The sequence below is a fragment of the Oryzias latipes genome, chromosome 19, assembly GCF_002234675.1.
Source record: "Oryzias latipes chromosome 19, ASM223467v1".
Classification (NCBI taxonomy): Eukaryota; Metazoa; Chordata; class Actinopteri; order Beloniformes; family Adrianichthyidae; genus Oryzias; species Oryzias latipes.
This window is the reverse complement of record NC_019877.2, coordinates 10,545,777-10,567,364: the sequence shown is the minus strand read 5'-3', so window position 1 is coordinate 10,567,364 and position 21,588 is coordinate 10,545,777. Positions and strand designations below refer to the sequence as shown.

General features: G+C 39.4%; 1 protein-coding gene across 2 annotated transcripts in view; it reads left to right on the top strand.

Annotated features, from left to right (window-relative positions):
• The first annotated feature begins 1,728 nt into the window (after window positions 1–1,728).
• Window positions 1,729–21,588, top strand: part of dlg5 (discs large MAGUK scaffold protein 5) — a 33,877-nt gene continuing 14,017 nt past the window's right edge. The window contains exons 1-12 of one of the 2 annotated variants that reach the window (XM_020712011.2): window positions 1,729–2,465; window positions 7,746–7,814; window positions 11,244–11,370; window positions 13,398–13,541; window positions 15,234–15,417; window positions 16,767–17,023; window positions 17,147–17,459; window positions 17,538–17,768; window positions 20,454–20,638; window positions 20,714–20,839; window positions 21,112–21,244; window positions 21,322–21,446. In XM_020712011.2, coding sequence (XP_020567670.1) covers window positions 2,165–2,465; window positions 7,746–7,814; window positions 11,244–11,370; window positions 13,398–13,541; window positions 15,234–15,417; window positions 16,767–17,023; window positions 17,147–17,459; window positions 17,538–17,768; window positions 20,454–20,638; window positions 20,714–20,839; window positions 21,112–21,244; window positions 21,322–21,446 — 2,195 coding nt within the window. In that variant the 5' untranslated portion in view covers window positions 1,729–2,164. Of the gene's footprint in view, window positions 2,466–7,745; window positions 7,815–11,204; window positions 11,371–13,397; window positions 13,542–15,233; window positions 15,418–16,766; window positions 17,024–17,146; window positions 17,460–17,537; window positions 17,769–20,453; window positions 20,639–20,713; window positions 20,840–21,111; window positions 21,245–21,321; window positions 21,447–21,588 lie in introns of both variants that reach the window. The other variant, XM_011488225.3, reaches the window with a different exon arrangement.

The following is a 21,588-nucleotide window of genomic DNA, read 5'->3' as shown; positions in this document are numbered from 1 at the left end:
TCAAAGTGCATTTAAGTTTAGAGTTCACTGCTGAGTGAAAAAGTCGCCTCCAACTTCACCATTATTCAAATGTGCTCAAAGTACATGAGCCTCATGACAAAGATGAATAAATATTTAATATTGATATTTTTGTGTTCCCTCTCAAGCCACAACTGCACTGATGCATTTAGATATTTAGGTCAAAAGGAACCCAGGCAAAACCTTTCGTTCTGTGGATTTCTAGACAAAGTGCTTTAAAAAATCAGTTGATTTATTGATGGGGACCCCCTTTTCTGCCCACTTGTCAGTAAATGTTATCTTGCAGTAGATTTTTTTTTTCTAGTTGTCCAATAGGAGCCGTGCAAATAGGTGACATTTGGTTGCCTGGGGAAATAATCCTGCTTTAAACTTCATATAAGCAAAACCAGAGGATTAAATGAATGGCACATAATGAGAGATAGCAGCAGAAATCACTGTGGAGCTGAGATCCTCAAGCATATCCATTTCTGTGTCACATTTGCCCACATAAGAAGGTAGGGCAGGAGTACGGCAGCTTAAAGAATTTATAGTGGGGGGAAAAAAGATTCCTGACCTCTGCAGCTGGGTTTCTTTGTAAGCACTGACTCCCAAATGACTTTTCCCCACAGGGAGAAGAAATCAGTGGAGCTGTTGCATAACCATTTATATTGTTAAATCTGTTTTGAACTTAAAGGGGGGAGCGTATAGGCACACTGTGTGCCATGCTAAGCTCTAAAGCCAGCCCTGCTATGGTCTTTCGAGCACCAACGGTAATCATAATCCATGTAAATGGCATATACTGTAGATTCTTCGGTAAGCTGAATACTGTCAGCTAGTAAATAGCTTTTACTAATCATAGCAGCTTTAGTAACTTTTATTTTAAAGCTGCTAAAGATTTTTCTCATTTGGAATGTTTGCCTCGTCTACCATATGATGGAGTATGATCAAGCTTGGACAGTGGGTCAGGGAACAATCCTGAGAAACGGTCAATCTGATCTGAAGATTTATAAGAAAAAGGGTCTTAAAATAAATCACTCCATAAAAAAAAGGCTAGATTTCTCTCATAATGTATAATCAGATTATATCAAAGTGCAGAATAAATACAAATTTTGATGTACTTGATTTATTCAGAGGAGGAAGCTTTAGGAAAAAAAGACATGAATGCATAGTTTAAGTAAATTGTATTTGTTCACATGTGTGAATTAAAAATATGAATAAATAACTATTTTTATATAATATAGATACCAGCAGAAGGTATTTGTGATTAATGAAGAAAGCTTACCACAAAATTAAAATATTATCAGATGATTTTAGTGATATCAGAATGTAATTTCAAAAGTAGTAATTAATTTTTATTTTTGTTCAATTACATGCTCAGGGTCACAGATACTGTATTTAAAAATATATATATTTAGTAGATTACATTTTATTTCTGTTAGAGTTAATCCTGCTGAAGATCAAGTAAATACATCAATTAATATAACAGAAATAAATTAAACAACAAACATTTACCATCAATATAGCTTTTTTAGTGCGATGTTTAAAACTGAATAAACTGAATTAACTAAAAACTTAAATCTTCAAGATTTATAAATATTTGTAATTATTTTGAGCGACTTTTAATCTAATTTTAATACTCAAACGTCCTTGAAAACATCACCTAACATTTAATTATAGCGGCTCGGAGCCAGGTGCGCTTAAATTGGAAGCCCCGCCCACTTTTACCTTAAATGTCCATCGTACGGAAACATGACTGGCACACAGCTTCAGCTACTCTCTCCGTCAACATGGTGGACTTTGCAGTTTCACTAACAAAGCTTCTCAAGACTTTTGACTAAGTTTACAACTTAAGGAAGGAAAGTCTTTTTGTTGAGCTAAGAAAAAGCAGAGATTTTTGTTTTTTCTTTTTTTTTCCTGTCGCGAGGGACGAAGTGGCGGCTGGGAAAATGTGTTGTCATCTTCGTGCAGTCAACTTGAGCAACAAATATGGCTTCTTCTTGGGTACCCTTCTCTACAAGTTGCAAACTGTCCCAAATGGGTCGAGCGGGACCGTTTCCGAGAGTCCCACTAGCAGTAGTCGTGAAGCGAAGCTAGCTTAAGAGAGCCCGCTGGATCTGCTTCGCTTAAACCCACAGTGGAGGAAGAGGAGGAGGCGGAGGAGGAGGAGATGGAACCCCAGCATAAAGTGTTGTTGGAGAAACGCTACCAGGACTTGGCGGAGACTTTAACAGATGTCGAACGGCTTGTGGAAGTTTTAACCCAGAGCGGGACTCTCAGTCAGGCCGACTGTTACGAGTTGGGGCACAACTGCTCCTCCAACTGTGACAAAGTCTCCCTACTTTTAAAGATCCTGATGAGCAAAGACAGAGACCATTTCGCAGAGTTTTGCTCGGCGGTGGAGACCACTCACCCTCACCTGCACCCCGCTCTGCTGGATGGTGGTCTCGGACCGGTGGATCACACATCTGGTGAGAAGTCAAAACTTCAATGTGTTAGTTTCTCAAAACTCTTTTATTCATTTATTGGATTTTATTGTGGCACGATGAAGGGCATGACTTTCCTTTGGGCAAGTTATTTTGAATATGGAAAGTCACGTGACCCGCTCTCGTTTCATTTGTCATGGCCCTAAAAGCACCATCCGGCTGCGGCTGCACGTTGAACGCATTAATGGGTCTAAAGATTTAAACAATCGATATAGACTCACTGTTGTCTGATCTGTGTTGGACTGCAATCAATGCCTGCCTGACAGTCAACCGAATAGATAGATAGATATATATACACACACACACACATCACTACTCTATTTAAAGAACAATATATGTGAGGATGTTTAATCAAAACCTTAATCTTTTTTTTTTATTTGTAAAATAAAGAAAATCAGTATTTTGTGCACCTAAATGCATGCATAGAGTGAAATAACTCATTTACTACTACGTTTTGGTAATGTTTTAAACTTCTATCAATCACATACCTAGTAGTGGTCTAATTAAATTCAAAACTTTTGTTTTTGCATCAAACTCATCATATTTGGGGGGAGAATCAACTTAATTGACGGATGGTAGATCTTTTGGGGTTTAAACTACTGCTTTTTAACAGCCCTATTCCTACATTTGTTTAGTTGTTTTTCCCTCTAAAGCCATAAATATTATTTTTTCTTTGAATTATTGGAAAGCTCCCACCGTCCTTTGTTTTTTTTTAAGTGCTTCTAATAAATCTAACGGTAAAGTCTTTGTAAGCTAAATTGGTTTTGATTTACACCCCCCACCCCCCTTTGTGTTCAGCAGTGTAACATACAATGGTCGGTACCACTTGCTCAGCATCTCTGTGTTTTCAGGAAGATGCAGAATTTCCACGCCTGGTTGCTTAATTTACATCCTGCCGCTATGGATTTATTTATTTATTTTTCAGTGAGCCACAGTGTTAATTATGGACATGGCTGGTAAATATTTATAACCCAACAAGCTGCTAACCTAAATTTTGCAGGCTTTTATTTTCATGCTCTTGGGTTCCAAGGTTTTTCATCAATAGGCCTCGGTGAGCGTCAGGATGCTTGGATGTGGTTGGGTGTAGTTGTGGTTGCATGGCAAAGTGCACGACTCCCTGTTGGAATATGCAAAGGAGTTGAGTTAGGGTTTTCTCTGGGAGGATATTTTCTTAACCTGAAGTAACTCCAGTTCTTTATACTTTTTGGAAGAGTTGCTCTGCATAAGTGTCTGCTATAAACACATGCTCTGGTATTTATCATCAAAAGTCTCTGTAATGTGATAATGATGGATGAAGGTGTATATTCCCTTAGCAAAACCTTAAAGCTTGTGAGGAGAAGCTCGCCTCATTATTTACTACTACTACTAAAAGCAACAAAACCATTAGGAGTTTTTCCCCCATTAGTTTAAATGTGTATTTCTAATCATGCAGAAGTCTTAAGAATTCAATGTATTTGCTACCTAGTAGTGACGGTTTCTTTTTCATAAATTAATATTAAATTGTAAAACTGACCAATTTGTTGCTTCTGTCACATGGTTGGATATGAAACCTAATCATTATCATGTAATAATACCTAAAATTAAAGCGTTCGGGACATTTTAGTTGATGACACCTCAAGCCTTCCTAGGCACCGATTAGGGATTCATAATATGTTCTGTTTTATTTGCTCAGCTGGAACTATGTTAGTAAACTGCCGCTATAGTTTAATCAATCATTCATAAATGCATTCATAATCATTTTAGTACTTGGCTTTTTACAAATTGATAGCTTTACCAGTTTAATTTAGAGCTGAGTAGCTAAATGTGTCTTTCAGTTGCTGGGATGAATGCATGAGCAATGCGTCATAATGGTTTAACATAACTGACCTCTACTCAGGGATGGTCTGTTTGGCCTTCAAGACCTTCTCTAAAGGCCTGAAAATTTTTTGAATCATGTGTTAATTATATTTTGTCCATGCAAACTCATTAAATCATTCCAAATGGTCTGTCTATTCTCTTTTGTGTTTATGTTGGTTATGCTGCTTCCAGAACTACATATTTTCACATTTAACCAATCACATTTGAGCTGTCCTTTGTTACCATGCAGGTTCACAGCTAAAGAGGCCTTCAAAATGAGTTCTGAAGGTCTTGTAATGCAAAATCAATATCTGCTATTTATGTCTTTCAACCAATCAGATTTTGAGTTGGTGTCAGCAGGGCCTTCTAGCAGGCTTAGGCAACATCACAGTATTCAGACCTTTTGATTGGACAGAAGTTTCAGGAAGTTGCATGCAGCCTTGTCTAGTTTGACACAGACCCATGGAGCACTTTTTGATCCATCTTGGTTAAAAACAGAGCTGACTAATATACGCCATGGAGGATTTGCAGGAAAATCTCCCACTCATCTCCTTGACTTCCTTCATCAGAAAAATCTAAACGTGAGCATGAAGCAGGTGTACAGATTGGTGTGTTTGGCACTCACCATCCCTGTGTCCGCTGCGTCTGTCGAGCGGACATTTTCGGCTGTAAGCGAATTAAAACCTACGCAGAAACACAACAGGACACATACTCGGCACTCGTCACTGACCGTGATGGCAATAGAACTGAAGCGCGATAATCTACATGACCGGGTGATCAAACTGTTTTTGTGGAAGCAAACGGAGGAAGATGGATTTTGTCTTCAAATAATCCCATTTTTTTGATGAGTGAAATGATAAATATAATAATTAATATTCCAAATGTATGTGGGGTTTTTTCAGTGTTTTTTGCTGGCTGTAGTTCCATAACGAATTTATTTTACTGTTTTGTTTGTTCAGTTTATTTAGAGGCATTTATTGTGGCTATACAAGCATCGTAAAACGGTTCATGAACGGTTGAGGGATTCAGACGTAGCACTACTGAAGGCTCAGGTGTGTAATGCACGGGCCGCCACTGCGTCTACTTTGTATTTAACTTGTTTTTAAATGGCAGAAAATCCTTATGTTCATGGGTATGTTTGAATTAAGATTGAATAAATACTTTTAAAAAACTGTCTGCATGACTTGACACTTAAATTAATTGATCGCTATTGTGGATCTCTTGTTTTTAAAAAGGGCTTAAGTGCATTATCATGGTATTGAATATTTATTAATAAACGACACAATGCAGCAACTTGTGCGACTTTATAACATTAAAAAAACCTTTCAGCTTTAATCAAATGAAAGAGCCATCACCCTCTATTTATGTTTTTCTGCATGACCTAGTTAGTAACCATTCCAGGTTTCTGCTTCAAAATGCTTCCCAAATACAAAAGGGTCAAACTTTTTCTTTTTAAGAATTATAAAACAACCTGGATGTTCTTCATATAGAGCAGTGGTCTTCAACCCAGAACTTGTTTTCTAGCTTTACCTGCTCCTCTGAATGCTGATCACCTGGATTAGTTGTATTTTATTTATTTTTTTTGGTCTGAAAACATCTGATCCAGGTGATGAGCAGCAAAGGTCATGGATGTTTTGAAAACAAACCAGTTCTCAAGGACCAATATGGAAGACCGCTGATGCACAGACAAGTTTCTGTCCCTCTGGGCTTGTATAGGTTTAAGGGGAACCAGGACAGTGAAAGTTTACTCTGCATTTAAAAGCTTTTGTAACAGATCACCAGATTTTTGTGAAGAATTAAATGCTAATAAATAAGGCCCTAGATCTGTACTTGTGATTACCATCAGGATCTTAATTGGCCAAAAGCGTGTGACCTCAGCGTTCCTTCTTTTCTGCAATTGAGTGTAGCTTTTTCATTTTTTCTACAGGCAAGGACGCCTCTTAGGCCTTATGGTCAAATGATATTGTCATATCACAGTTTTGTAAATCCCCATCGGAACATGAACATACGGAGAACCCCAAGAGGCTGTGAACGTGCTTCAGTACTAAACCCAAGTGAGACACTTGAGCGAGGACAGTGAGGTCCAGGTCACATGACCTTTACAGTGTTGGATAGTAAGTGAGCTGTGACTCAGTGCACCTCGTCCATTGATGCACTCTGTGCTCGGAGTCATGGGAAACTTAAGCAAGAACAAAGAGAGCTTGATCCATGGGATGCCACAAACTCCTGAGGCACATAAGTCTCTTTCTCTTTCTCTTTCTTCTCTCTTCTATTAGTCCTTTGCTGGGAAAAGGAGGGGCGAGCCACATCCTCTCAACTGCTCTGGCCTCTTTAGCTAGTGGTAACTCAGCCAGAGAAGAATTGATTCAGAGTGCTGTGACGTGGGTAAATAGACACATTTGTCATGCTCCTGCCCGCACCAAGTCTCTGCTACTTTACATCAGTGACGGAAGATGCCGATTTGACTGTAAGCTGCTGCATCTGCATCCAAGAAAGAGCTCAGAGAGCTTTAAAACCTCTCTTTTTATTTATTTAATTTTTTAATTTATTTTTGAAGATTTTTTTAAATTTGACAGTTTATCGATTTTTAAAAACAGTTGGGTTTAAAATAACAAAGCATGTATTTTCTGTGGGGCTACCATACAATCATCATCATCACCACCACCTTTATTAATAAAGCACTGTAACTCAAATCAAGCATTTATCAGTGTTGTTCATTAAAAGCTTAAGATAATAACACTTTTAAAAAAAAAATAATAAATACGGGAATACAATAAAAGAAAAAAACACTTGAAGGTGAAGGCAGAGCAGGATCTCATGTTGGGCTTTAAATGATAGAAGATTCTTGTCTAATGTTTGGAGGCAAAGTTTTGGAGCAGAGATAGAAAAGCACTTCCTTTTTTTTCTCCAATAGATTGATGGAACAAAACAAACCCAAACTTAAAATATTTTTTTCTGTTGAAACAAATCACCAACTTAATATTTAAAACTCTACTTTTATTTTTAAGCTCCATCTCTTTATCCTTAATTGTATAAGTCTATAAGAACGACGGGCTTTCAAAGAGTCGACTGTTAAAAAAAGAAAAGGAACAATCTGAGGTTTTAGCCTTTGAGGCCTTGGCTAGTCTGCATTCAGACTCTCCGCCTAAGTAATGATTAGCTTCTCTGTTGCCAGCCCACAGGCTGGTCATCACACTTTGGGAAAGTCCCACATCATTATTCCTCCAACTGGTGTTTTTCTTTTTTCTTTCTTTCTTTCTTTCTTTCTAACAAAACGATCCTGAATGTAACTGGAGCTGCAGAGCTTTGATGTGCCACACAATGTGGGCGACAAGCATCCGACTATAATGCTGACATGATCAAACATTCCCACTGCTGACTTTCTTTTTTTTTTTTTTGTGTGTGTGTATGTTTTTGTCCCCCTCATAGGGTCCACTTACAGCGTCTTGTCCACCATGCCTTCAGACTCGGAGAGCAGCAGCTCTCTCAGCAGCTTAGGTGAGTCCAACCCTCACTACATTCATGTAAAAGGAGCTTTTCCTAAAAAAAAAATAAAAACAAGTTGATGCTTAAAGGATGTGAAGTGACCACACTGACGTGAGAGGATACGTTTTTCCAAGTGCTGACACCTTTGTGACCACACACCTACAGGTTTCTAGATGATTTAGCATATCTCTGAGGTAGATGGGCGGTTATTCAAATGTGCTTTGTTGCGGCAAACACTGACTTTCCAGGTTTATTTGGTTGGTGGTATATTAAAGAGTTTTGACACTTTCTGGAAAATAAGGGACAAAGTTTACCTGCTTTTTTACTCTGGAGAAAAAAAAGAATAAAGCGTAAACAAAGAAAAAACAAAAGGAAACACTTGAAGCTGTGTTTCCGGCCGTGCGTGCTTTACTTGTTTCACTGCTTCAACTCGCCTCGTTCAGTTGACTTTTATTATCAGACTTCTGCCGAGCTGGGTGAAGAGCTCAGACTTGAAACCAGTAAAACGTGCAGAACAGGGAGACTCTACGACCAGAATGGGAAATGTTTAACTTAAAAGCGTGTAATTTTAGGGCTGTTGGCCACCAAGCTCTTGAATATGTGTTTGGAGCATCAGGACTGTAAACAAACATCTGAGTTTACTGAGTGTATGGAATTTTGTTTGGTTTGTTAAGTGAGAAAAGTTCCCTCTGGATGTTGGGACGGGTGATTTATGGAGGCCTGGGGCCTCATTTATAAACGTTGCGTACGCACAAAAGAAGGCGTACGCCACTCTCTACGCAATAATTGAGATTTATAAAAAACAAACTTGACGGGAAAATGTGCGGTCCTTCACGCAAGCTCTGACCCAGGCGTACGCACAAAAACGGGTGAAATGAGAAACGGCGACACCGTCTGCAGATGGAAGAAACACGTGAAAGTGAAAATGACAATACTGCCTCTCATAAATAACATGAAGACTTCACAAAGCAAGTCTTACAATTAACAGCTACACGAAGACCCGTTTGATCGATCAGCAGTGAAACAAACAAAAAAATCAGACGAAAATTACAACAGAAATTCAAATGAACACTTATTTGCAGAAAGAAAAGTGAAATATGTTCTGCAATATTGGCATGTTGTGCAATTCATCCTCATAAATAATAGTTAACAGAACGAAATAATGTACAAAACTGATTCTCGTCAGTGTGTCCGTCTGGCGGAGCAGATATAGGTGCGGGCGTGCGGACGGACGGACAGACGCACTAATTGTCCACTGGGGAAAGTTGTTTTCATAGTAAAACATTTCTTCATAAGCTATGGAAGTATGGTATTCATGCATATGCCTTTAGTTTGTTTTATTTTTGATAAAACAATGTATGGCATATGTCTCAACCATTCAGAAAGCAACAAGAAATTACATTTGCGCTGAACAATTTCCCATTTCCACGTCGATTATTGCCGACATCTGTAGCTTGTCAGATGCAATTGAATGGATGGAAATAAAATGCCCCATCACTATGCGTAATGACGCACAATGGCTGATCTTGCGCTCTTAGAAGATGTGGCAAATGGAAGAATTCGGAGAGAACGCATCTTTAGACAGCAAGATGACTTGCTGGCAAACGAGGACAAGTGGCTTATGAGCCGGTTCCGACTTCCTCGAGCCGTCCTCTTCGACCTCTGCGGGCTTTTGGGCCCGGCTTTACAGAAGAACACTCGGAGGAACCACGCGTGTCACCCGGTGCATCTGGCGCTCCGGTGGCAGAGACACTCTGGCGATGGAGCGCTAGACGTCTTTTCGCCTCGACTTTGATGTCCGACCATTTCTTTTTTATTTCGGCCACGGTCCGAGGTTGTGAGGCTACAGCATGATTTACGGCGTCTGCCAACGTTTGCCACTCACGTGCCTTTTTTGCATTAGTAATGCCCAAACTGTGCCCTCCAAACAACATTTTCTCCTCTTTTCCACCTCGTCAACGATAACTTCTACTTCACATTGAGTGAAGTTCCGTTTTTTTTGATTTCCTCTCTGTGTTTGCCATGATTTCGCAAGCCATGAATATTAATTTGTGGGCGTTTCACGGACTATTTATGGGCAACTATGGGTGTGTCATGAAGCCGCAAAAGCTGCGCTGCATTTAGAATTGGTTGTGATTTATTAAGGGAAAGATGCGTAGGATGTGTGTGCGCACGGTTTTATAAATCTGAATATTTCTGTGCGTACGCACGTCCTATATTTCACCCGTACGCCACTTCTGACGCAAATCCTACGCAAAGTTTTATAAATGAGGCCCCTGGTCGTTACACATGTGGAGCAGCAAAGAAAACTTCAATTCCCACTTTAAAATAATTCTACAACAGCTAAGCTGAGTCCAAACTTTTGATCTACTTTGGCTTTAGGACGATCATTATTGTAAGAATTCCCAGGCTTTTCAGCAGTTATGTTGTGTTTGGATGTTGTTGCTTTCATTCCTATAAATTTCAGCCGGCATGTGGGACACTTAAAAAAATAAAATAAAAAATAGATTAACATTTTTTTGTGGAAGTAGTCTACAGTTGTTGTTCTTTTAAAACTTCTTCCTTACCTGAGACTTGGGTTAAGGCATGAACTTCCTTAAAGTCGCACTTCTGATGCCATTTAGAGACTTTTCCAGCCCTGATCTCTCCAGCGAGTCCTGGCAGTGCAGGGATCCTCCTCCAGGTTAAACTTGCTCTCAAGACTTGACCTAGAAGACGTTCACGCCGAATTCCTCTCAGTTTCTCCTAAAGCTACGTTCATGCAACAGGTGTTCAAGAGCCCACTTCCAATATAAAGTCAGTCTAAACGTGCGTTTCGAGCTTCCACGTTCTAAACTCTCACGTGTCCATACGCAAGTTTCTTTGGCACCTTTTGGACTCTACGTACAAAATGTGTGACTATTGAACACAAGTTGTAAGTTAACCAACCCAAGGACTTAGATTTGGTAAGGATGAATGGATTTGGCTTATCTGGTGATGAGCCTGATGTCGTCTGCTTTTGTTTTTCAAATAAAGATAAATAAAGGCCACTCTCCTGACATGATGCTAATCCATATCTGCTGTTGCAAGGAGCTATCAACGAACCAAAGCATTTCCGTTTGGTGCCAGAATTGCCGTATTTGCACCACTTTGACATTTCGCATTTGGCTTTTTCCAAGTGTTTGTGGCAGACATGCAATGGTAAACAGTAGAAAAAGAAGAAGCCCCTCCCTCCTTGTCCAGTGTGAACACCATGGGCTAAATGTGCGTCAAATGCCCGGTGTGTATGAAGGTTTTATCGTTCACCCCGACAACTCTAGATTTGAAATCTAATGAGGGATGATGAATGCATCTGAATTTGCAAAAGTTGGTTTGCACTTTGGGAATGGCACAAAGCCATCAGTGACCTGCTGACTCACACAGGTACTCCTGGTCAAGCTTCCTCTCCTCCACCTGCCATAGATGACCAGCAGACGAATGAGAAGGTGGAAACGCTGCTGTTCCAGCTGAGACATGTGACTCGGGAAAGGGATGAGCTGCGCAAACGTCTGGCCCTGGCTTCACCTGGAACCACCTTTGATGATTGGAGGTACCAATGTTATTGTCTTTACTTCAAACAAATGTCTCAGAAGATGTTAAAGACCCACTCTGAGGAAAATTGTGCTTTTGAGTGTTCTTGTGGGATTTTTCTGCTGATGGCGGACATGTATAAAGAAAGTTAAACTTAAAGTAGAATTTCTGAGCGTTTCTTTATTCAGATCGTTGCAAATCGGGAGCAGATGATAAAATTCCGTTTGAAATGGATTTGTGGTGTAAAACAGTGGTCCCCAATCCCCGAGCTGTGGACCGGTACCGGTCCGAAGGCCATTTGGTACTGGGCCGCAGACAGAAAAAAGAATGCACACGCTAACTTCGATTATTTGTGTTTTGTTTATTTTCTGATACTTAAGTAAGTTTCTGTTAAACACATCCGCATGTCTTGATGCGTGACTTTAAGCAGCTGCTTGGACCGGTAAGTTAGTAGCCCAAAGCTAATAAAAAAAAAAAAACAATATAACATATTTAGACAGTTTGTTCTGGAGAAAAGAGTCAACGATGAAACCAAAAAAGAGCCTTCGACTTCAAAGAAAAATAAAGCTGCTATTTACAGACAAATCCAGGAGTTTTCCTCGATACATGAATTCATTGAGACAGTTTTTCTCATGTACCAGAAGCTGCTTTCTCTACCTATTACTAGGCGGGAATGACATTTGAATATTTCACACACGCAGATAATAAAGAAGCAGACACTGGATTCACGTTCATGTTTATATTTAGAAAATCCCAGTTTTCTGATGGTTGTGTCTTTTTATTTTTGATTTATTCATCCATCACACCTTAAAAGACACGGCTGAAGTTGGCATCCACTTTGTCGTAAAAGCGGAAATCTTCATCACAAAGTCAAAGCTTACTCCAGTCGAAACATTTGACAGAGAATGAAAATATAACCACATAAAATATGTAGAAGTTATTTCTGATTTGTATAAACCTATGAAAAGGACATTTATGAATTTTCCTTTAGCAAGGGTGAATTCGGCAGGTATCTGTTAAGAAACTTTAGCACAAAAGATGTTCCCACAATGAATCAGAATTTATGTAAAAACAAAACTAAAGGGAAGGCAAATCCTTTTGCCCTGAAAGATGATCTGAGGCGTGAGTTTGTTTCAGTTTGTGTTATAAGGGTGTTCTATGAAAAAGAAAATGAAACCCTGTAATGTTGCTTTTATCACATTTTTTACAAATCAGAAGCAACTTCTACAAATCAACGACTTTTTTTAATTGAATCTGTCATCTGTAAAAAAAAATTGTAGTAATCTAATGTTTTCAGATTTTTTTCAAACAAAATTACTCTCTAGTAGCACTTTAATTAAATTTTTTTTTTCCGTATTTTTTTAAATTTTTTTTTTAAACCGGAGGCTAAAAAATATTGAACGCAAACGTCAGCCCTTTTCAGAACGGTCCGTGAAAATATTGTCTGTCATTAAATCTGTCTGTGGCCTGAAAAAGATTGGAGACCACTGGCGTAGAAGACACTCTGGACGGGTCACCAGCTTCCTGCTCCGCTCCATTATGATGCATTCACTTAAAAAATAGATCCACGTACGTCTTCAACTGAGCTGGCATGTGGCTCAAAACTGTACACTGGATTGCTCCGGTATTGATGGCCATTTTTGTTGCACTGCTAGTGTTCGGTTGGGGCTGTAAGCTAGTGCGAGAGCGTGTAATAGAGCTCTCAGTAGAGAGGAGTGGAAGGGGTGGGGTTGCTCTGTGCCAACTGTCTAGCCCACAACTCTGAGGCAAATTCTAAGGAACTACTGCCGCTCGGCAGAAACTGTCCTAGAAAACGACACAGGTTTTTAAAATTTTGGATAAAAGCGGGTTAGAACGTCAGCTGGGAAGACTTTTATAATAGATCAAAAGATGGTTGGAGTGGGACTTTGTAATACGAAAAAAGCCTTTCATTGAGCTCTCAAAAGACATCTATTTGGTGTCTACTGATGCTTTTGGTATTCTCTTGTGAGACTTCATCAGACTTGGTATCAATGTCACACCGTTTTTTTCCTCTTTGCACAATAGACCAAACTCAAAATCAGGTCATGACTACGAGCGTCTGAAGCTGCAGTGCATGAAAGCAATGGCCGACCTGCAGTCCCTGCAGAACCAGCATAGCACCACCTTAAAGAGGTGCGAGGAGGCTGTGAAGAAGGCCGACTTCTACCAGTAAGTGAACGCTCATGACAGGAACTCTGTGAATTTTTTATCAGCTAACGCATTTGCCCTGTATGTATTCTTGCTCAGCCCTCGGGGTTTTGGCTGGTGTTGAGCTATTCTCCAGAATATTCGAAGCAGAGTACACAGAACAGATTTTATTTTGGGAAGAGTGATGGGCGGGGGGCGTGTGTGTGTCTGAATCCTTTATACTGGTCCCCAAGCTGATGGGTTAAGCCATAATAACAAGCTGTAAATCCCTTCTGGAGTTTCATTTTATTCTTAGATTTTTTTTTCTCCGCAAAAATATATATATATTTTTGGTGTTTGAATTAAGAAAAAAATGTATAAAAATGCACTATTTCTTGTTCAGTAGGACTCTGAATTCATTGTGTGAATCCTCTTTCTATGACATCTGTGTCATGAGGATAAGACGGCAAACGGAGCATTTTGTTTTCTGGTGAAATAAGCTGTGCGAAGTTGACATGAAGGGAAGGCTGGTCCATTTATGTGATTTAATGACGCCGCGCTCTCTCATAAAGTGTATGGAACCAACATCTGGTCCCTAACGCAAACCAACAGACGACGGATTATTGCTGCGTTTAAGCCCCTCCATCTGGGCCCTGTTTACACATCACCGAAAGTGTTTATTTATCATTGTCCCGTCTGCCTCTGCACTTATCCACCCAGCACTGCACTGGATCTGTAAGAAATCCCAATCATGAAAGACCGGTGTGCTGTGCTTTCATCAATAACTACAGTGGTTCAGAGATTGTAGTGATTGTGGGGGATTTTATTGGACATCTTTGTATTATTACTGTTTCCACAGATGTTTGGTAAATCAGTAGTAAAGTAGTTTTTACTTTTATTGGTATAAAAGGATTTTATTAACACTTAAAAGAACTTATAGGGAAATTTTGCAATTCATCATTTTTAAAAACCTGCATGATTTTTATACTAAGATTGCTTTGCAGACTGCAACAATTTAGTCTTAAGAGTGCAATGTTTAATTTATTTTTCACTTTAAGAAAAATAATATTAAATATATTAAACCGAGAATGGGCGGGGGATTACTGTACTTAGTTTTATTTATTTACAGTTTAAGTATTAAAAGCAAAGTGGAAATACTCGAACACATTTGATCCGTCTGATCTCCAAATGGGTCTGAAAATCCTCGTTTTTGAAGATTTTTCTTCTTTAAAAGAATCTTAATGGAGGCAAATATTTGCCAATTATCTGGATGAAAAGATATTCCTAAAAAATAAGCTGAAGATGGTATAAGGGTTTATAAAAGTAATGCAATGTGAAAATGATCTGTGGATATTACTGTGGACCTAACGGTCTTTTTTTGTTTTGTTTTGTTTTTTTACTAGATTGGCTCTTCTTGTAATCAGATGATGTTCACAGCTTCTTTAGACTTTAAATGAAGTTTGGATCATTCCTAAAATATAACATGTGAAAGCACATCCCATCAAATCCTTTACCTTCCACACTGCTGGTGAGGTTCCACAAAGAAAGTGGGTAGTTTGGTGATTCATTTATATATATTTTATAATACCCAGAATAACCTCTCCAAAGTGCCAGTATGTTTTCCAGAGTTGTTGTGTACATGCGTTTTCTTTTAACTGCATGGTTCTACATTTAGGACCATAATCTAAATGAAAAATGTGACGTCTTTGGCTTGCGTTTCTTTTCGCTCCCCAGTACTCTACACGGCCGTGTGTTGGGCGAGCACAGCCAGCTGAAAGAGGAGCTGGAGGCAGTGAGAGGGCACAACACGCAGCTGATCAGAGAGCACAACCATGTGAAGCAGGCCTGCGAGGAGCTGAGGAGGCTACACGAGGAAGATCAGAGGGAGGTGACGGATATGAGGATCTTGCACCAGCAGGTACCTGTGCATCCCATAAACATTCATTCAAATCGTCTCAGCCGTGCAGGTTTTATGCAACAATGAATTTTTATTGTCCTTACTTTTCAAAGTCATACAAAACATATTTAACCTCAATTCTCCTTTATCTCTCTCTATGCCCTTTAAATATAATTATCTGCTTATTGACATTTGAGGCAGAATTTAAATTGGTCATTACTTCCAAAAGTACAAAAGGGTTCTGACAAATGAGGTTAGACGGTCTTGAGCTTCTCGTTTCCACAGATCAAAACATTCTTTTGAATTAAGAAAACGGCCATATCCTGTCATTTATCCATACTCCAGCTTCCACACAGTGAAGGCCTCCCTCTTATGCAATCCATCTGGCTTCTACAGCAGCTTCATTGTTTTGGAGGAGAGCTCAGAACTTTGCATTAGGTTAATGGCATTCATGCAGATTCTTTAACAATCAAAGTAGATTAAGCGCGGTTTCTTCAAACTCATTGATTTATTAGCTATTATTTTCAAATACAAAATCAAATGGTTAAATATCAGGATAAACAAAAAGTGAAAAACTGCTCAAAGATGGAGTGGATAGAAGAAAAATCTTAATTCCTACTCCTAATCTAATTATATTTTATACATAAAAAAGTAATTATTCACAGCATTATTGCATAGCAACATGGGACAAATTAATCGGTAAATAATTATTCTAACTGAAAGTTGAAGGAGTAAAAAACTCTGAACTAAAATCCTTTTTAAAACAAAAAGTCACAGGTACTTTGCTTAACATACCTGAAGCTGGAAACAATTTCAAACAAATTTCACTGGTTTTCAAAAACTTTGGAATCAGTTTTCTTTTAAATAAAATTTTTTAAATGGAAATTTTGCTTCCAGCATTTTCCATAGCATTTTTACAAACCATTTCAGTCTCTTTAACTTTCTGCAAATGGTTATTTGGTGTGTACTTCTTACTTATCCTTTATTTTAGATTTAGCACAAGCAAAGACCTTTTTTTTAGGGTTTATTTTTTTTATTTTTATAAGTGAAAGTATTCTGGACAAATCCCAATATCAGACACTTCTATCATAGCAAAAGGGGTTTAGACATCAATTACATTAAAGATAAAGTGACCTTTCCGTGCCAAGAGCCTTAATTTAGCTCTTGACTTTTTAGTAATATGGAGCTAACCAGAATAGAGACTGAAAAAAGACTTGAGCCGCACATTACTTTGTTGTCAGAGCTGTTCATTTTAACAGCGGGCTGCACTGTTTTATAGCACTGCTTTTTATGCTCATTCGTGCACATAAATTGAATAAAATAAGCAAACGTATTCTTATGAGCATTTGCGCTCTAAATGTGGTTGTCAGGTGATGAGCGACAGCTCATCTGATGTCCTTAACAAGTTGTATGACACCGCTGTGGAGAAGTTGGAGGCCATGAAGAGAGACTACGATGCTCTGAGGAAGCGCTACAATGAAAAGACGGCGAGCCACAACGCAGACTTGAGTCGTCTGGACCATTCGGAGGAGGAGAACCATCGCTTACAGAAAAAACTGGACATTCTGCTGAAGCAGAGAGATGCTGCCATTCACTATCAACAGCACTGCCCGTCATCTTACAGAGGGTAAAGATGGTGGTTGTGAATATCATCTAGAATTTTAGATTTTTCTCTTGTTAGCTCCCCAGAGCTCCCTTTAGTGCAGTTTAGCTGATAAATGTATATTTGAAATATCCTTTTCTGTCACAGGTTTGACAACTTGCCTCAAGAATTTTCCAAGATGACAGCTCACAATAAAGAGCTCCAGAGGGAGATTGAGCGGCTGCAGTCCGAGGCGACCCGACTCAAGACGCAGCAGCTGAAGGCCGTGAAGGACTGTGAGAAGTACAAGGCGGAGCGGGACTCGGTCATCAGCGAATATCGCTTAATCATGAGCGAGAGGGACCAGGTGATCAAGGAGGTGGATCGACTTCAAACGGGGCTCGAAGTGGCAGAGGCGAAGCTGAAGAACAACTTCTCAGAAAGGAGAGTGGCTAGTGATGAGCTGGAGGCTCTCCGGCAGGTAAAAGCTGAAATGATTATTTTAACTGTGAACATTCTGACGATATGGGACTTTTATTTGGTTAATGTCTCCCGGAAGGAGCTGTCCTCATCGCTGGTGGACAGAGACAGAGCAATCTGTGACAAGAATGAACTTCTGGAGAAATACTGCCATGAGGTGAAGGACAAGGCTGAGGCCCAGAAGGAGTTGAGTCAGGCCTGTAAGGATATTGAGATGGTCCGCGAAGAAAGGGATGTGGCCCGCAAAGAGAGGACAGAAGCAATCATTCAGAGGGACCAGCTGCTGCGAGAATACTACCAGGCCAGACAGGTATTCAGGCAACTACTGACATTTTTTAATGTTTGAACTTATTTATTCCAGTAAAATACTCCCTTTTCTTGCTTTTGGTTAAAAGTAGTTCTAAATTTTTGAATTCAGAGGTCGTTGTTCGTCAGCGAACTGTAAAGAAAACTAGCACTGCCAGGGCTCCAGACTGCGACCATTTGGTCGCATTTTGCGACCAAAATTTGAGAGTGTGCGACTGAATTTTACATCCAGTCGCACATGCGCGACCAGTAAATTTGCCTCCCCCACCCTTTGTATTTTTTTATACATCAAACGTTGAAGGGGCACGTCAATGATCAATGAAATAATCAATGAGACGCGAGCGCACACGCACGCAGGCAGACACACACACTCGCGCACATATTCATTAAACACGAGCACACACTCGCGTGATACCTGTCTGTGAGGCGGCCACTGCGTGTGAGAAGAAAAGGGAAAGCCACTGTGAGTGGCTAAATGCGTGGAGGGGGAGGGGCCTAGAGATAATCGAGTGCGCGTAAACATCTGTGGGAAGGAATCATCACAACCTGATATGTGTGTGTCTGAGCTATGAATAAGCGAACTATTGATTCGTTCTTCCCACCTGCGGCTAGTGTATGCAGTCCGTGCTGAACTTTTCTCTGGGCCGCACAGTCCCGGAGGAAGGTTTAGGTTTTGGTGACGGTTACGGCGGCGCATCAAACGGGTTACGGCAGCACACCGACCGCTCCCGTCGCGCGGGAGTCGGGTAAGCTGAGGAGAATAAATGTCCCACACCTACATGCGTGACAGCTAACGGGGCTTGAACTTTAAACACGCTCGAGCAAAAACAACATTCGTTTTAGACACACTGAAAATACGTGGGGAAAATCAAACGATAGACGTGGGCTGTGAGATGAAGGCGAATCTGCAGCGAGACTAAAGGAGGACAGGAAGATGGAGTTGTCCTTAACATTCAATTTAGTTTTAATATTCTTCTCCCCCTTAGTATGATCTGTGTTATTATATATTTTATGATTATTCTAATGTTTTGATGTATGTAGCCTTTTTTAATGAATTGGTATTTTAAATTATTTTAATTAATCACTCCACTACAAAAACCATCAGGACACATGTCCCATAATGCATCGTTTTGTAGTCTGTAGGGCAGCTTTCAGTCAGTTCAGTTTCCAGCTGTGTCCGGGTAGGTTTGCCCCTTGCTCCCACCCCTTTCTCCCGATATTTTTGTGATGATTGACAGGTGATGTTGGAGCAAAAACAAAAATATATGTCACCCACCAGGTGATCTGCGCAGCGTTGAGTTCACCTGGGTGATCTCAAACACGCTTGTTGTGCACCCTGGCTGCACCTATTTGGTGTCACAAAGATAAATTTCCATCCGTTTTCTTTACTTATTTGTACTGTCATGACAGCGATGCTTTTGTCAGTTTACCTGCATCTTCAAAAGTGCAGAATAAAATGTGACACTGAATTTGAAACAGCACATTGTAATTTCTGCATCTATTATTAAAGTATTTATTAGTAATACAGTGGAAATTAGTAGATTTGGTTAGCATGTTGATTTACGGTATGCGCCCCTAAATTTTCTGGTTGTGCCCCTAAAATTTTCAGTTAGGGGCCACTGTGCTCCTAGTGAAAAAAGTTAGTCTGGAGCCCTGACTGCCTCTGTGGAAAATGATGCAATGCATGTGATTTTTTTTTTTTTTTATATTTTATTTTTTGCTCTCATTTCTCCTCACTGTGTCTCTGCTCTTTAACTCTTTAGAATCTAGCAGGTTGACCACATTCAGCAAATAACCTGAAAGCTTTATATTCACGCTTTCGTTGACCTATATCTGTATAAGGCTACATCATTCCCTTTGAGTCGCCTATTTACAAAGCACGAGTGGATTTTGATTTAGTGTTTTTAGCTGCAGTGTAATTATACTAAATCCTCATTGAGGTCTACCTTTCTCTTGCTGGGTGCAGTCTCTCCAAATGCCAGCAGTTTCATGTGGACTGCACCTTAAACAATATGGCTGAGATCCATTTAATGATTGGATCTTCAACAGGCAACATTTATATTTTGATATCATAAAGTTAATTCTGTTTAGAGAATTACCGTAATGAAAATCCTGTTTTTTTTTCTCTCCTTTTTTTTAGAAGCTGAGAGCTATAATCTTTGAACGAGGCTTCTTTATTTTATTTTTTTTTGATGATTCATTTGCACATTTTTATAAATGTGTATAGAGCTTGGAGCTGTAGAAAATGTATTTTGATTTTTTTTTTTTTTTTTCTCTGTTGCCGTCCCTAGATGTGGCCCAAACCCACCTTAATTTTTGTCAGACTGTACTTTAAAATAAAATAAAAAAATACAAGTTTCTATATTTTCACAAGTCCTAATTTTTCATCAAAATAAATGTTAATATAATGTTTTAAAGCTGTGTACTACTTCTGTGTAAGACTAACTCTTGGTTCCTAGAGGAACCAAGAGTTTTTACTTCTGGACTTTAAAGTTAATTTGACAGCCTTATTTTTTTCATTTTGAGCAGCAGCAATTAACAGCCAAAAGGAAAACATATATTTAAAAAAGTATTTTTAAAAATGTGAAAACGTATTTAAAAAAGACAAAGGAAAACAGTGACCAAATGTAACCCCATGAGTTCTCCGGGGCTAATTTCTAAACTGCATCATCACTCTTTCTGTAAACAGAAACAAGACTCTGCCAGTCTGGACATGGTAAGAGCCAACAAAGAGATCGAGATGTTGAGGAAGCAGTATGAGGCCATCTCTCAGGAGCTGAAGGAAGCTCTTCAAGAGGCTGAAGTGGCCAAGTGTCGACGGGACTGGGCCTTTCAGGAGAGGGACAAGATCGTAGCAGAGAGGGAGAGCATACGGTAAGGAGTGCATTTACATCTGTCCAGCATGGAGATGCGTTACCTTGACTCTTCTGCTCACTACAATGTTGTTAGCACGCTGTGTGACAACCTCAGACGAGAGCGCGACAGGGCTGTGAGTGATCTGGCTGATGCTCTGAGGAACCTGGACGATACAAGGAAGCAGAAGAACGATGCAGTGCGGGAGCTCAAAGAACTAAAGTGAGTATCGCCTCCACATATAGATTTTTACTGACTGTCTGATACAACATGTGCTTTTTTTTTTGCTCTATTTTAAGCAAAACAAACTATTTGCTGAATTGTTTCAATAAATTTTATTTTTTTGTTTGGAATCTTTTTGGCTACAGAGTGCAGAATCTGTCAATAACTGGTTATAGGTGACATCCACAGCATTTAGTAATGCCATCAAAAACATGCTTTGTAAAAAAAAACCAAAAAAACCACATACTTTGTATATTTTATTCTGTGCGCAGAGAGAAGTTGGATGAGCAGTTGGACAAAGAAGCGCGGTATCATCAGCTGATGGCTCACAGTTCACATGATTCTGCCATCGACACAGACTCGATGGAGTGGGAGACAGAAGTAGTAGAACTACAGAAACACAGGGTGAGAACCTCTAAATAATCTTTAAATGTACTTTAAATCTAAATTACAACAGTAATGCATTTATTTGCTTTGTCCAGGATATGGATTTAAAAGCACTTGGTTTTGATGTTACTGAAGGAGTCAATGATTCTCGCTTATCAGGAGATAGTGGTATTTTTGTCTCTAAGGTGGATAAAGGAAGTATAGCTGAAGGAAGATTAAGGTAAACGCTATTCCCACTTTTTATCTGCAGTACAGACCAAAAGTTTGGACACGCCTTCTCATTCAAATGAATGGGAAGGTGTTTCCAATCTTTTGGTCTGTACTGTACACATTTTTTACTTCCTTTTTTTGCATCAAACTGT